The 16357-nt window shown below is 35.9% G+C and overlaps 1 protein-coding gene across 15 annotated transcripts in view; it reads right to left on the bottom strand.

Moving 5' to 3' along the window:
* The window catches only part of RAPGEF2 (Rap guanine nucleotide exchange factor 2), a 256394-nt gene that overhangs the window by 13547 nt on the left and 226490 nt on the right, over positions 1–16357 (bottom strand). For 11 of the 15 annotated variants that reach the window (XM_055276266.1, XM_055276268.1, XM_055276262.2 and 8 more), the window contains 13 exons: positions 15336–15488; positions 14882–15046; positions 13845–13952; positions 13552–13755; positions 13345–13453; positions 12691–12937; positions 6701–6858; positions 5816–6056; positions 3365–3748; positions 2200–2411; positions 1986–2109; positions 1329–1352; positions 63–286 (listed from right to left, as the gene is read on the bottom strand). In XM_055276266.1, the coding sequence (XP_055132241.1) occupies positions 63–286; positions 1329–1352; positions 1986–2109; positions 2200–2411; positions 3365–3748; positions 5816–6056; positions 6701–6858; positions 12691–12937; positions 13345–13453; positions 13552–13755; positions 13845–13952; positions 14882–15046; positions 15336–15488 (2353 nt within the window). The remainder of the gene's footprint in view (positions 1–62; positions 287–1328; positions 1353–1985; positions 2110–2199; positions 2412–3364; positions 3749–5815; positions 6057–6700; positions 6859–12690; positions 12938–13344; positions 13454–13551; positions 13756–13844; positions 13953–14881; positions 15047–15335; positions 15489–16357) is intronic. The other 4 variants (XM_055276264.2, XM_063638334.1, XM_055276270.2 and 1 more) reach the window with 1 other exon arrangement.

The raw sequence follows: 16357 nt of genomic DNA, 5'->3' as shown, positions 1-16357 counted from the left end.
CTGCACAGAAAACAAATCTGCATTCTAGCCAAAGTCTGCAGCCACTTTAAGGAAAAACTCACATGTGTTGGTTGCTGGCTCACACTGCAGAGATAATGTCTGAAGACTCTCCTCATCCATTTCTAGCTCCAAATTGGAAAGGTACTGCTTCACTTTTCGAGCCATTTGGGCATCTTCATAAAGCTTTTTGGCATTGAGAAAGGAACTACGACGTACCCGCTTTTTATGACCACCTGTCTGAGCAACATCTAGCACTGTTGCGTTTGTACTACCCTGGCTGAGAGACCTGGAAGATGAAAAGGTAGATATGCAGCTCACTCTAGCATGGGAGTACTTTATCTATTTAAAACGTGCCAAGACTGATATTAATATTGTATGTTCAAAAGGTCACATGCCTCATTCCAGTGAGTAAACTGTTACACAGGAATATAGAATAATACAGATTTTAAAAATTTAAAGAAAATTATACATAATACACATATAAAAATATATGTTTGGCACCTGTTCAGTTCCAACTAGGAAATTCTACTTTTCACCTCTACAGAGCATTTAAGGCAGTTCTCTCACAGGTGCCAGAAAACAATAATTACATATAAAAGCTCATGCAAGAATACAAAGCTATAATCATCAGATTTGCAACATTAAAATTACTGCTCCTAAAGAGGATATTATACATAAATTTAAATAAAATTAGCTACAATGTTCACAATTGTCTTCTTATTCCTTGAGTTGAATGTGGTGAGTTTTTAAAGTAATACGGTCAATCTGTTAATAAAACAATCATGCAAATGTAAACATATATGTATGGAAACCATTGAGCATATGAATTGTTAAGAATGATTTTTAAAAAGGATTGGTTTATACAGAATGAAAATAGTAGTTAGTTGAGCTGTAAAAAATTTGTGTTTAACACCTGGGGGCACCTATTAAATATTAAATATATTTATTTCTTACATATCTGTGAAATACTTTAATTGCACAATTTTTCCTAATATCCTTCCTCCCCTCGCCCTACTTTGAGCTTTCCGCATTTCAAGATACACCAATTATATTAAAATAAAGTATTTCTAAGAGCTCAGAAAAACTGGTCTATAGTTCCCCAGAACAATCATCAATCATTTCACAGCTCTCATGGATCATGACTTCAAAAGCAAAAGCCCCAACAGATTAAACTTGAAGTCAGTTTGCCATATGAAATTCTGCTACAGCAAGAGGGTTAAGGAAAAAAATGCAAAAATGCAAAGCATCAGAAAATACAGCAGGTAAGAAAACAATGCAATGAGCAGAGTAAGAACTGTGTGTGGGTATGCAAGGTCTCCACCACTTACCCCAAACTCCGCCATTTCTTCTTCCTGTAAGTGAGAGCCATGGAGATTGAAGCATGGGTGTAGAAAGAGAGACAGAAAGATCACAAGCTCAGAAAGAAAGGACTAGACTTCTGGATAAGCAGTTCTAGAAGCCCACAAACATTAAACTGCATAATCACCTCACACACGCAACTTTACTAGAAATATTTTTCTGGCTTAAAAGACAATTACATTTAAATTTTTTGTTCTAGAATTAAGACTGACTTTTCTCTCTTTCACTGAATTAATCACTTTTTACTACACTGCTAGCTAAATTTGTTGTGTGGATATTGAGACAAGACTATTTGGGGTATTTACATATTTTAGTGCATACTACTAGTTATGAGTTTTAGCTCTACAAGTCAGTGTTCTGAGAAATAAGAAACACATAAAATTGTGACTATTACACTGAAAATGTCTGAAAGACAAACTGTTTTTACTGACAGCCGAAAGAACACTTTATACAGAATAAGACATTTATTCCAAATTAGAGCTCACAAGTGATTCTCAGCACATCCTACTATAATTTCTGCCATACTACAAATATAAATATTCAAACTTTTTAAAAATCATTTATTGGGAAGCTCTAAATTTAACCTTCTCTACTCTCACACGTGCCACTGAAGATGACATACTCACCGAGTCCTGAACATGAGGGCAGGGTCCATGTTCACTGAAGCCATTCGGCCAACGTGACGAATTTCTTTTGCAATCATCCTTAGCTTCTCAAAATTGACCAGCCCGTCTACTTTTGAGTCATTTCCTGAAATTGACAGAGGAAAAAAAGGAAATCACATGGCATTTATTCTGTGCTTCTCCAAGCAAAGATGGAAACCCTCTGCCTTATGTTTACCTTCGTGAAGGAAGGTGAGATCCTTCTTGATAACTGGGAATAGAGGGATTATGGGAGGTTGTAGGTTTTGACTATTGAGAACATTGCGATATTTTGCCATGTTTCTGGAAGGATCAAACAGGTCTTGGAGATCTTGAAATAGTTTTTCGTATTTATTGGGAAGTTTCTCCCAGGTTGTTCGCAGTCTTGCCACTGGTGCCAGGTTTAGGCCACTGAGAGGAGAAAAAGAAACGTGGTATAACAACTAAAGTAAAATTGTGTACAGTTCATTTATTGACATATAACATCTCTATGTTTATGCTTTATATTCATAACAATTTACAGAAGGCTGCATAAGAAACTGTTCATGATAATTCTGGGGAATGAGATGGCACAGGGAAGTAGGGTCAGGATCAAGCCAAGGCGTTTTACTCTTCTCTTCCCTATAGACCTACCTCATCTGTTTACTATCAGCAAAACCACCTGAATATAAGTATTGATGCTTTGTTTCCATACACAGCAGTATGTACACATAGCAGTGCTTAGCCTATAGCGGCCATTCGATAAAACCAATTGAGCAAATATCCTCTAGTAATAAAATAAAATAAAAGATATGCTAGTAATGAGAGTATGACTAAACTCCCAGACAGAGAAAATGACTAATTTAATAATCACTCTCAACATCAATGTAAGTAATTGTTGCCATTTTTTTTCTTCTAACCTCAATCTAAGCTCTTAAAAAAAGGGAAGAAAATAAACATTTCCTGGCCATCTGCTTTGGGCTATTTGATGGAACTCCACATACATTATATCATTAATCTTGTTGATAACTCTTTGGGGTATTGTTATTTCCACAGAAAAATAAACTGATATTGAGAAAAGTTGAAACAAACAAAAAAAAAGTGGGGGATATACATTTTCTGAGCTCCAAATCAGAACTTCAGATGCTACCAAAATGTTTCCTGCTTAACGGCTTCTTCAAATCTCTTCAGGTTGGCACAGCTGTTTTTTTGATATGAGAGATTTTAAATTAAGGATTAAGGTTAGGATTCAGAGAAAATGAATTGTCCCTTATGAGTCAATTAAAACTTATTGCATTTATATTAATTATACGATGTTCCTGGACTGATACATATTTTAAATCTGTGAACTGAATTGAATCTTAAGAAAAAATGTGCTCTCTTACCTAATGATTGCAAACATTGAGTTAAAATTCTTGCATTCCCTACAGTGCAGTGCTATCTTGATGAAATGCTTAATGATCTTCATCCTCTTCAGCTGGTTTGTTTCTCTGAGAATTTCAGATGCTACCCAAAATGTTTCCTGGTTAATGACTTCTTCAAATCTCTTCAGGTTGGCACAGCTGGTTTTTGATCTGAGTTTAAATAAATCATCTATATATTCAGTAGGTTCAATGTTGCGAAAGAGTTCAAAATTTCGCATAGAGAGCTGTGTGGCAACTTCCACAGTGCTGAGCTGAAGGAGGGAAATTTGACTCTCTCTCAACAACTCCTGAGCATCTTCATCTGAACAAAGAGTTTCTGTTTCCATGTTGTTTTTCAGATAATACCTATGAAAAACAGAAACATATCACAGTCAAAGCCTAAGCAGCAATCTCATGATACTCCTTGAAAGAATAATGCTACTTTTTATGGGAAGTTTGAGAGAACACTAATTTGAATTATGGAAGATTTCTTTTCAACCAAGACAGTGCAGCTGCTATCTCAGTTACCAGGTCATAGAACTGTCTATCCAGAAGTAGGTGGTAGAAACACACAAACCACATGGAATTTCACTTGTACTAGTTGGACTTTCTATCCTTTCTTTTCTTGCTTTCTGAAGTATTTTACCCTTTTTGCTAAAAATAACAGAAAACAGTCACATTTTTAGTTTAAAAAGGAACTAGGCCCTAAGGCAGGAAGCAGAAAGATTAGACCCAAGACACTGTTATTTTCTCAATAATCTATGATTATTGATGGGCCCAAATTGTAACGATCCAGGTTGACTTATTTATTCAAATACCTAAGAAACCCTAAGCTACTTCCCTCTATTTCATCCTATGAATAGAACAATCCTACAACAGGTTAACTTTAAAAAATCTGGATTTTCATAAAAACTCTACAGGTAAGTGGATAGTAGGTATTATACTTATTTGTCAGAATAGGAAACAGGCTCCTAAAGGTTGAGTAGTTAATACCAGTGTCAAAATGAGAACACAGGGCTGGAGCCCCTTTTCCTTTTAGGCAATTTGTTGAAAATAGCATTAAGATGTTTGTTGCGTGCGCACGTGTGCGTGTGTGTGTGTGTGTATGTGTGTGTGTGGTGTGGTGATGGTGGTGGTATTTTTTGTTTTGTTTTTGTTTTTTAGACACATGCTTTCTCTGTGAAAATTCCATAAACGACAAAACAGAATGAGCACAGTAGGGGCCCTGCTAAAATGTTTTTTTTTGTGTATTTCACCAAGGCAAACACATATGACAGAAAATATATACTTTGCGCCCTTGACTTTCACAGATTTAACATTCTCCATTTTGATTACTCATGAAGCCCATGACATACCCATCTATAATTTTCTTCAATAATGAATGTCAATCATGAATCTATAGCTCAGTGGAGCTCTGTAAGACTCCATCGTGGTTCCAGATATATCAACGTGCATTGAAATGATAATTGGAAAAAACAGAGCTACTAAAACAAAACTATTTGCTAGTGCTTGAAAACAAAAGTGAAGAGGAATAAGGAAGTTATAGCTGATGGCAAGAAAATCAAAGGTTTGAATGAATTATATCCTGGTTTAAATCTATAACATGAAAAACACAAATACAGTGAAACAATCCATAAGTTAAAAATAGAAAGAATATGACTTGTGGAACTACTTAATTTTCAGTGTAGAAACCAGCCATTATGAGAACCAAAACAACTATTTTCTTTTTCAACTTTCACTTATTGTGACTTGAAGATAAAGTTACATACCTCTAACAATGAAAATATCATTGAAGAGAATGATAAAATCAGACACAGCATTTTCTTGCAAGCAACATGTGTGATATAAACACTTCTGCAGCAAAGGACTAAGCTCTGTAGCAAGTAAAATTTGGTTTCAGAGTTAAGAAGTGTATTTCATAGCATAATGTACAATAACAGGCAGAAGTGGCCAACCACATTGTCACAGATGTCTCTGCCTAAACTAAGGAAGCTCCTAGAAAAGTTGGGTATGCAGGAGCAAATGACACTAGAATATGATTAGAAAATGTGTTTGTGAACGTATATATCCAAAGGGAAGACAGCACCAGGGTTTAACCCCATGACTTTACGTCAAGCATACTCAACCCTTCCGAACCAGGACCCTAAGGCAAGCATGAGAAGTTACAGCACGCATTTTGGAAGTCAGTAACAACCTTCAGGTCACAGTGCCCTTGAACAAGTTCCTAAGAGATCCTTGTAAGGGTCAGTAGTCGACTGTGTGCATTTGCTTTCATACAGTAATTCTTGGTGAAAGAAAAAAACAACAACAACTACTACTTTTTAATCGCAGGGACACTTATATAAAAAACACTTTGAAAATTGCTCATCTCTTAGACTTTGATGTGGGTTTGAAGAGGGGATAAAGAAATCCAGTAAGGTAGATAATATATACCTTCCACTCAGTTGTATTCTGTCAGCAAGTTTGGAAAGCTGATCTGGAAGTCTTCTTTGTTTGATTACTCCCTCAGGTGTGACAGAGACCTCACATAGTGAATATTGATCTGGGGTGGCAGTAACAGCAAACTCCCTGATAGCCTGAATGACCACTTCCTTTGCTGTAGTGTCCTTACTGATCATGATGTAGCGGCTTTGCTGATCAGCCTTAAAAACCCTTAGCACTTGATCTGGCAAGTCTGGGGGAAAGAAAAGTCACACACATAAGTAGAAAGAATTTTAATATATGGCAATGCAATTAAGCAAAGTAATCAGAAAAAAGCTCCTTAAGAAAAAGTAATGCTGAACTTTTACCTCTCCCTTACTCTAGGTCTTCCTCAAAGAATCAATCTGCATGCTGTTTTGCTGCAAGAACACACCTTTCCCTAAAGATAACAGATTGATCTACAGACAGCTGCAAGCACATCAGTACACAACAGTAGCTCTCAAGACTGTCATGCTGGCATCAAAGAAATAAAATTTAAATCCAGAGTTAATCTTTATTGTATTGAAAAGTCCATTAATTAGACCTAAAATATGCCTCTTACTCTATTTATTTGATATGATTTAGTAATCATGGCATGGGATGTGTTATCTTCATTTTATGAAAGAAGAAACAAGTTCAGACAGATAATTTGCCTATGGCCATATAAAAATACTCTGCTGAATGTAAAGAGAACTGGTTCCAACATCTGATTTCAAAAATCTTGAAGTTTAAGTTTCATCCTTACTCAGCATCTGATATAATCCATGTCAAATGAAGAGAGATATATATAATATGACCATTATGTTAGAAATAAAAAGATAACTATAAGAAAACAAAAGAAGTGTTGGTGATACTCACCAGGAGTAGTACTGAAGTCTAAAATGCGATGATGTGACTGCAATAAATCAGGATTACTGGATGATAAGGTTCCACTGACAGGCAATGCAGTTGGGATGTGCTTTGTCTGCCTTAATCCTACTATGCTGTCATCTTGAGACTGACCAATGCCAATATCACTGAAACAAGAGGAAAATTAGAAAATTATCAGCAAGTTAAAAAGTTGTACGTCATCAGTGTATAATAGACACAGACCAAAAGCCATATTCCATTTTTTTTTTGCAGCTAATGTAAAAACACCGTTAATAAATTTCATTGAAAATTGCAAAAGCAACTTAAGTGTATCCACCTCATTTTGATGTTTTTGTTTTGAATTTTTTGTTGTTGTTGTTTTTAGATACAGCATTTTGCTTTGTTGCTCAAGCTGGTCTTGAAACTCTTGGCCTCAAGCGATCCTCTTGCTGCAGGCTCCCAAAGTGCTAGGATTACAAGCATGAGTCACAGCACCCAGCCTCATTTTGCTGTTTCGTAAGTGTATAGTGTGTTTCTCTAAAACCTATGGTTTTTCTTTTTTTTTTTTTTTGAGATGGAGTCTCACTCTGTCGCCCAGGCTGGAGTGCAGTGGCACGATCTTGGCTCACTGCAAGCTCCGCCTCCCAGGTTCACGCCATTCTCCTGCCTCAGCCTCCCGAGTAGCTGGGACTACAGGCGCCCGCCACCACGCCCGGTTAATTTTTTTGTATTTTGAGTAGAGACGGGGTTTCACCATATTAGCCAAGATGGTCTCGATCTCCGGACCTCGTGATCCGCCCGTCTCGGGCTCCCAAAGTGCTGGGATTACAGGCATGAGCCACCGCACCCAGCCAAACCTATGGTTTTTCTAAGTAGATAAGCCATAAAAAATATTAGTAGTTTCTCAGCATAGAAATATATTTAAAAAAAATAAGCTCTAGCTTCTGATGGAAATGGATTTAAGAAAAAGCACATTAAAAAGAATACATTTATCTCACTCAACTGATAGTTCTGCATCAGAATGATAAATTATTTTATAATCTGACCTTCAATAGTTGAAGAAATTGGGTAAAATGAAAAGTGGAGGAAAAAAATCCAAAGTGTCTTAATTTTATTCTCGATGTTTTAGAGAAAAAATGAGATCATTATGGAGTCAAATGTAAGGAGACTGACACAGACATTATTTCTTGATTATACAGAGCATAAAAAAACAGTGGTGCATGGTGACATTTCCTAGCATCAAAGAAAAGCCAACAGAAATCCAATGACTCACTTTTAATTCTCTGATCAAAATTTCTAGCTACACATTTAAGTATCCAGAGAAATACTGGTTATTATCGACAGTGACAAACTCTTTTCCATTTATAAAAAGCCTGTTACTGTGAACTCTTGAAACATGATTTAATAATATGTAAAAACTATTTCTAGACTTGAAGGGTCAATTGTTTCCAAAACAAAACCTCAAATAAAGCAATAACACACACAGAAATAACTGGGGTCACAAGAAAATGGTTATAATAGCTCAGACTAGTTTCTATAAACACCTTGAAATAAGAGGAAAATTATATTAAGGTTGGAATATAAACTAAGGTGCCATAAATAAAATGAAGAAATTTAGCATTTATTAGTCTTTTCACACATTAGGGCTTGATCATAATAACTACTATTTTTAATGACTATGCTAAAAAATAGCAACATTTCTTCCCTTTACTTATTTTTTTGAAAATGGAAATTATAGAGGTAAATAAGGGCAAAAACATTTTTTAAAGACAAAAATTAAAACTAGAGACAATTTCACATTATATGAAAAAGACACTTGCACACGTTTTGTTTAGAGCAGCACAATTCACAACTGTAAAAACATGGAAGCAACCTAAGTGCACATCGACGAATGAGTGGATAAAGAAAATGCGTTTATAGCTACACCATGGAATATTACTCAGCCATAAAAAGGAACAAAATAATGTCTTTTGCAGCAACTTGGATGGAGCTGTTGGTCATTATTCTGAGTGAAATAATGGTGGAAAACCAAAATCCCTATGTTCTCACTTATAAGTGGGAGCTAAGCTGTGAGTAGGCAAAGACATACTGAGTGATACAATGGACTTTGGAGACTCAGAAGGGGAAGGGTGAGGTGGGGGCCAGGGATTAAACAAAGCTACACATTAGGTACAATGTATACTACTTGGGTGATGGGTGCACTAAAATCTCAGAATTCACCACCACTATATAATTCACCTATGTAGCAAAAAACCACTTGTACCCCAAAAGCTATTGAAATCAAAATTAAAAAAAAAATAAAGACAACTTCAGTGTGAATTATTTCAAATTCATAGGTCAGTCTGGTACAAAATTAAATTTCTATTTAATCATATAACAGGCATAAAGACTAAAAGTATTAATATTCTGTAAAAGATGAAAACTTTTACATTAGTGGAATTTTATTTTTCAACCACATAAAGCAGTCTCTGCCAAAAACCTGCTATGTAATACACGACACGAGATCATTATTATGGGCTCAGGACAAAGCATAGCTGACTGGGCCACTCTGGCACAAAAGGCTACAAATATTAGCATCTTGCAGGCACACTCAACCTTTTTTTTTTTTTGAGACGGAGTCTCGCTCTGTCGCCCAGGCTGGAGTGCAGTGGCTCTATCTCAGCTCACTGCAAGCTCCGCCTCCAGGGTTCACGCCATTCTCCTGCCTCAGCCTCCCGAGTAGCTGGGACTACAGGCACCCGCCACCACTCCCGGCTAATTTTTTGTATTTTTAGTAGAGACGGGGTTTCACCGTGGTCTTGATCTCCTGACCTCGTGATCCGCCCGCCTCGGCCTCCCAAAGTGCTGGGATTACAAGTGTGAGCCACCACACACTCAACCTTTAAGAACCATTTCTCTGCAACACTTTAACACCTTATATGATGAACTGCCTTTCTACTCTCAGTTTCTTCATTACTCACCTACATCTCTGTCATCCAGACACACGGCCACTCTTGGATTCAAACTATTTTATATCCAAGACCTAATTCAGAAATGTCCCTTTCTGGGCACATCCTCTTATGATTCTACCTCTCCAACACTTTTCTTGTTACTGAAATTGTCTTTCGATCTTCGCTGGCTTTATAGTGTGCTGACTTACTCCTTCTTGTCTCTGGGTTCATTAGTCTTTTTCTACTTACTTGGCAACCAGATCTGAATTCTGGGAGCTCATGCCCCATCTTCTCCTTCCTCTCTATGCACATCACCCGATTGTGCCTACCTTGCCAATTTACCATTATCTAGCATCTTAGCTTCTCTAAGGCTGATAACGTTTGAGGAAAAAACTCAACAGTATACTCTATCTAGACTTCTCTAATTGCTAGTTTAGTAGCTTTGTAAAAAAAAAATCTTCATACACAAATGGTAATTTATAGAAAAATTTAATAGCTAGTATAGTATAAATCAAGTCTGTTACCAATATGACAGATCCTACAGCTTTGTGAAACTTCCTTTATTTTTTCTTTTCAATTGCATTACACATATGATTTCAAATAATTTTCATGATAAATCTTTAAATGAGCCATATATTTTCCTAAATACAAATTATTTAAGATGTTTCCTCAGTGTTTTAAAATCAACACATCTAATCATTCTTTTTCTTTTCCCTTGTCTAGCTTTTGAGTATTTCTAAATACACATAGAACAAAATTATACATAGTATTCTCATATTGTGTTCCTTTCCAACATTCAGTATTGCTGATGGATTACATCCCAGTTCTTACATGTCACATTTCTATTTATACTTGCCAGGGTCATGCCAACTTTTTTTAAAGGTTCTTATTTAACTCATGGTCAAATATGACTCTAAGATCTTTTTTTGTTATTGTGCTGTTAATAATTCTGCATTTAGGACTGGGTGTGGTGGCTCATGCCTGTAATCCCAGCACTTTGAGAAGCCCAGGCGGGTGGATCATTTGAGGACAGGAGCTCGAGACCAGCCTGGCCAAACAGCAAAATCTTGTCTCTACTAAAAATAAAAAAAATTAGCCGAGCATGGTGGTGAACACCTGTAATCCCAGCTACTCAGGAGGCTAAGGAATGAGAACTGCTTGAGCTCAGGAGGTGGAGGTTGCAGTAAGCAGATCACAGCAACTGCACTCCAGCCTTGTTGACAGAGCAAGACTCTGTCTCAAAAAAATTAATTAATTAAAAAAATCTGCATTTAGGTAATTTATTTTTTCATCCATTTAAAAATAAGCTTTTCATCAACGAGGGTTATTTTAAAAATTTATTCTTATTTTCTGTAAATGCCAGGTGCCTTAATCCATTGTCTCGTAGAAACTTACTCAATATAAATATCCTCTTGAGCCTATAAATACTACTCACTGCTTATCCTTAGGACTCTGCTATAGAAGACTTCTTCAGCTGATACAAAACCACCAGTCATTACTCCATAGTTTAATTGGGACAACTCAACCAATCAGTAGTATATTTTAAATCACATTTCTCTAATCTGTGGATGAAAATTTTATCTGAAATGGACGGAATTTTTTTAAAAAAGAAAAAGAAGTGTTTGATAGTCCTGCATATCTACTGCATGTCTTTAGACCCATTAAATTATCAAAGAAAGAAATTATATGTTTTAAAGTTATTATCTAACATTGTAGTTTGGGGATATAACTAAATGTGGCACAGTGAGAAATGGCTGACAGTAATCAAGTTTTTAAAACATCCCTAGACTCAAGAAGGAACTAAAATGAAGAAATAAGCAAGCAAACAAGCAAGCTTAAAAAGCATCAGAAATACCTGCAATTTTGTCTAGCCTCGCTGAGCTCCTGGCATAAATAAATAACCAAGAAGAAATTCAAGAATACACCTGACATTCTGACTACTAAGTTGACTGGGAAAAATGAAAGGAGTTCTGTGCTTGGTTGTTGATGCCTTGACAGTAATTAAATAACTGAAAATAGAAGAGAGAGGGGAAAATAGAGAATGATAGGGATGAATAGTGGCAACTGGATAAAGCAATGATTTGACTGGTAAGGAGCAGATGCTGTTGGTAAAGAAGATACACAGAAACAAAACACAGTAGAAAAAGCAATTCTAAATCATGATGGTGGAGACAGGAGGCAAACACACACTTTGAGAAAGTCCAAACCTGCGGCTGGGTGCAGTGGCTCACACCTGTAATCCCAGCACTTTGGGAGGCCAAGGCGGGTGGATAACGAGGTCATGAGTTCAAGACCAGCCTGGCCAAGATGGTGAAACCCTGTCTCTACTAAAAATACAAAAATTAGCCAGGCGCGGTGGCAGGCACCTGTAATCCCAGCTACTCGGGAGACTGAAGCGGGAGAATCACTTGAACCTGGGCGGCAGAGGCTGCAGTGAGCCGAGATTGTGCCACTGCACTCCAGCCTGGGCAATAAGAGTGAGACTCTTTCTCAAAATAAATAAATATTAAAAAATAAAAGGCCGGGCGCAGTGGCTCATGCTTGTAATCCCAGCACTTTGGGAGGCCAAGGCGGGCGGATCACGAGGTCAGGAGATCGAGACCACGGTGAAACCCCGTCTCTACTAAAAAATACAAAAAATTAGCCGGACGTGGTGGCGGGTGCCTGTAGTCCCAGCTACTCACTCTGAGGCAGGAGAACGGCGTGAACCCAGGAGGCGGAGCTAGCATTGGGCCGAGATCGCGCCACTGCACTCCAGCCTGGGTGACAGAGCAAGACTCCGTCTCAACAAAACAAAACAAAATAAAATAAAATAGAAAGTCCAAACCCCCCAAAAATAGTTCAAATGAGGAAATGCTAAACTATCTTTAAAGAAGATTGGGAGTAGCCAAATAAGTGGCAAAAATGAGATTAAAACAAATTTGATTGTTTAATACTGCTTCCAAAATAGCTCAGTCACAAAAACCTAGAACAGTTTTCAGACTCATGCAAACGTTAATTACATCACTACCTTTGCATATCATTTTAACAAAATAAAAAAATGCACAGAAAACGTATGCAGATGCTTACTTGTATGGTTTCTGTGGCAAGATACTGATCCGAGTCTTGTCGAGTATCTTTTTCAGCTTGTTCCTTCCTCCAACAGTGTTGGCTTTACTTTTTTTGTTCACTTTTTCAAGTCCTATCACCTGTTCTACATCTACAGCAAGATCTGGAATGGAGTAGCGACTGGCCTTTTTGATGTCACCAATTTTAGGAAGGTGGGGGGCACCATTTCTTTTCTCTTCTGACAATCTTGTTAGAAGTTCTTTAAATACTAAAATAAATGAAAACAGAAACACCATATAATGGCAATTATAAGATATCTGAACAATTCTAAGGCAATTGTGGAACTTGGAAATATATGAGAAGTACAGACTTCAGTTATCAAAACTGCAAACCTGCAGAAAAACAATACCACACAATAAACGAATCACGCCAAATCTGCTTGGTATGTTGCTCTATCAAAACAAGTTTAAAAAGAGTAGTATACTCTTTACGGGTATTTTAGTATTTATCAATAGAAGATTTCAGTTATCAATAAAGACAGATTATTTTTTATGCTTAAGTCAGTAGCTTTTTATTTAGATCTAATCTATGCTTTTACCATATATGCTTTCTTATGATGTTTGAAATACTAAAAAGGCCAAAAGGAGAAAAATGAAAAGTATGCAAAATACTTACCAAATAAATTCGTTTTCACAGTGATAGATAAATGTGTGTTATTTCTAAGAATTTCCATGGCTTTTGACAGCTGAATGTTTTCAAAGTTTTGGCCATTTACTTCTAATATCTAAAAATGAAATTATAAAATGTATCAAAATTGACTGAAAAAAAAGAAAAACCAGACACCAAAATTTACCCTTAAATCTGAGTTTAGAAATAGCATACCTGATCCCCCCGTTTCAAGCCTGCTTCAGTTGCTTTGCTACCTGAATCTACACTGTCAACAAAGATTCCAAATCCCTTCTCAGAGCCTCCAAGTAAGATAAAAGGCAAAGGAGCTTCTCGGGATGGTTTTGTTAACGTCATCAATCTTCTTTTTGCTTTGGCAGCACATGCAATATTCAACAGCCTTAGGTGTCCACCCATTTTCTGTAAGAGTTCAGAAACAGTAGTGTCAACTCAAAAACAGGCTGAATAAAATGAACTTTAAGCTGATCATAAAAAAACACAAATATTACCTCTCTTTCCAGATTGTTTTCAAATTCTTCTAAAAATCGAGTCATTGCAGGATCTCCTTCAAAGTCATTGAAGTGATTATTTACCCACAGTAATACTACCCGTGTAACCTGAAAAGTCAATTATTTTCAATAAGTTTCCTTTTTAGTGCCAAAAATGTGATTAAAGTCATTCCAGAAAAGATATCCAACTTTCAAACAATTTACCTAATAATAATAAACAGGAAAATAAATTAACAATAATAAAATCTTCAAAGAGGATGCCCTTCTGAAAATGAGTATTTTTACTTTGAATATAGACTTCAGGTTGCTTTGCCAGGAAAGGTTCTGAGTCTGTGAGGGTATTTAACTTAAAACTTGTCTAACTTTCAAAATGCATTTGAAACAGATCAAAATAAAAGCAAAGGTGTAATAAAACAAAAATCAGCTAATACAAAAGACAGAAACTAGAAAGTCAAGGTAGAAGAACACACTGGACAAAGAGAATCAATGCTATTAAGCCTAGAAAGCTCTGTAAGGGTGCAGAATATAAAAGGAAGGAGATAAGACAATGTAGTTTATCATCCAATCTGGCCTTAGAGCTCTCAAGAGCTCTAGATGGTCTCCTTAGAATTATAATCCTGGGGCCTACAGAGACTGATGACTGTCATGAAATGCTGCTCTGGTGCCAACTTAAAAATTGTAACTTTTATCTGGTGTATACTTACTACGAAACTAGAAAGTGTAGATTCCTATGGAATCCAGATGTTTTATTATGTTTTACCACACTCCCAACAGAACTTAAAAAATGTTTAAACATTTGGTGGCCAATTTATTGGCCTCTGTGTTTAAAGAAGGCTGAACTAATATTTTGTTCATATTTCTAAGGCTGAACTAATATTTTATATCACCTTTTTGTTTTGTTTTGTTTTTGCTTAAGAAGTACATTCTCCTATTTCATTACATTAATCTGGACATAATTGCCCTGACAAATACATACATTAAAGTATCTTTAGGTTTACATTTCATATTTAAAAGCCAAAATAGAATATATTTCCAACCTTATCCCTGAGGCTCGGGTCATTAAACCACTCCAATAACTTTTTGCCCACTTCCATTGGGCTAGAAAGAAAAGTCCTATAGGTCAACAGAAAGTCTTCTATGAATGTTGGATCTACTACTGAATGCTCTTCCACCAAATGCATTGTTAACCTTTCTGAGGTACCCTGTAACAAAGAAAAGGTTTAATTGCTATATATGTATATGTATGTATACACACACACACGACATTATATGGTACTGGGATTTCAAACATTCAACATAAAATGAATTGGGTAGTAACACAGTTAACAATTAATGAAACTGCTATTCATCAGGAGATCATACATAAAGATTTTTTACAACTGATAACCTTTAAGAGATAGGCTTAAAAATGAAAAAAACCCTAAATTGCCACAACCAATACTACCAAAAAAATTCCTTTCCTTGGGAAGGAGGAGTGGTTCTGTGTCCTACCTTGATGACAATGTGTCCCTTTCTTGTTCCAGTTCGATCAAGTTCTCGGTGTTCTTTCACCATAACAATCTCTCCTTCCTCTTCAACTTTTTGCATGTTCTTTTCTACTTGGTTGAGAATACGGCAGTAATCTTGCTGGGCTATGCAGACAAACTGGAATAAAACATAAGTCACATGTTAATGATAAAGTGCTTGCAAAAGACCTAGCAGTACTAATAATTCAGTGTTTTAATTATTTAAAACTGACATTTTTCCCTGTCTTTCCCATACTTTCTAAATTAATGCTGTAATGAACCTTAATCAGACTTCTCTACTTTTAATGTATTTCTTCCTTGGTCAAGAAAAGTTTCATTTTTAGAATACTTATATGTATTTCACATTAAAAATCCTAACAATTTTAAAAATCAAAAGACAAAATTAGAAGATAGCTTTTTCATGCTTCTTTCACAATTAAAAAACACTGCAGTGGGGGGAGTGGAATTGTAGGAGAATAGATGTAAAAACTTAATTATCATTTAGTGAATTAAAAGAATTTGAAAGCAAAAGTTTTTGAATAAGAATGATTTTAATGAAAGATACGGACACTCAAAGACACCTATGGAGTAGATATATTAATTTGCTAATTATATTGATGAAACACAATTTTAGAAAGCTTGTTCAAAGAAGGTCAAAACACAAACCACATATGTGTTATAGCTCAAAACATTATCCTTATAACTGATATTAAGGGTAATCCTTGCTCTTAAAGAAAAAGTTAAAAATCTGCATATGAAGTCATTACTCTCCCTGACCCCAAATATAAAAAATTTCAGAGCTTAGAGCAAACCACTTAAGAAATTACATTTCTTACAAGTTTTAAAGAAAGTTAAGAATGAATGATAGAAATCACTTATTATAGAAATTAACTAGAGGTCAGTGAGGAGACAAGAGATCATTTGGAAATGCAAAGAAGCATGGTATTTCTTTTTCTTCTTAATGTGAAGAAGATGAAAAAGGAGGTGGTTAAATTATATTGTAAATAA

Source organism: Symphalangus syndactylus, chromosome 4 (assembly GCF_028878055.3).
Source record: "Symphalangus syndactylus isolate Jambi chromosome 4, NHGRI_mSymSyn1-v2.1_pri, whole genome shotgun sequence".
NCBI classification, from domain to species: Eukaryota; Metazoa; Chordata; class Mammalia; order Primates; family Hylobatidae; genus Symphalangus; species Symphalangus syndactylus.
The sequence above is the reverse complement of the archived record's forward strand: the minus strand, read 5'-3'. Positions and strand labels throughout refer to the sequence as shown.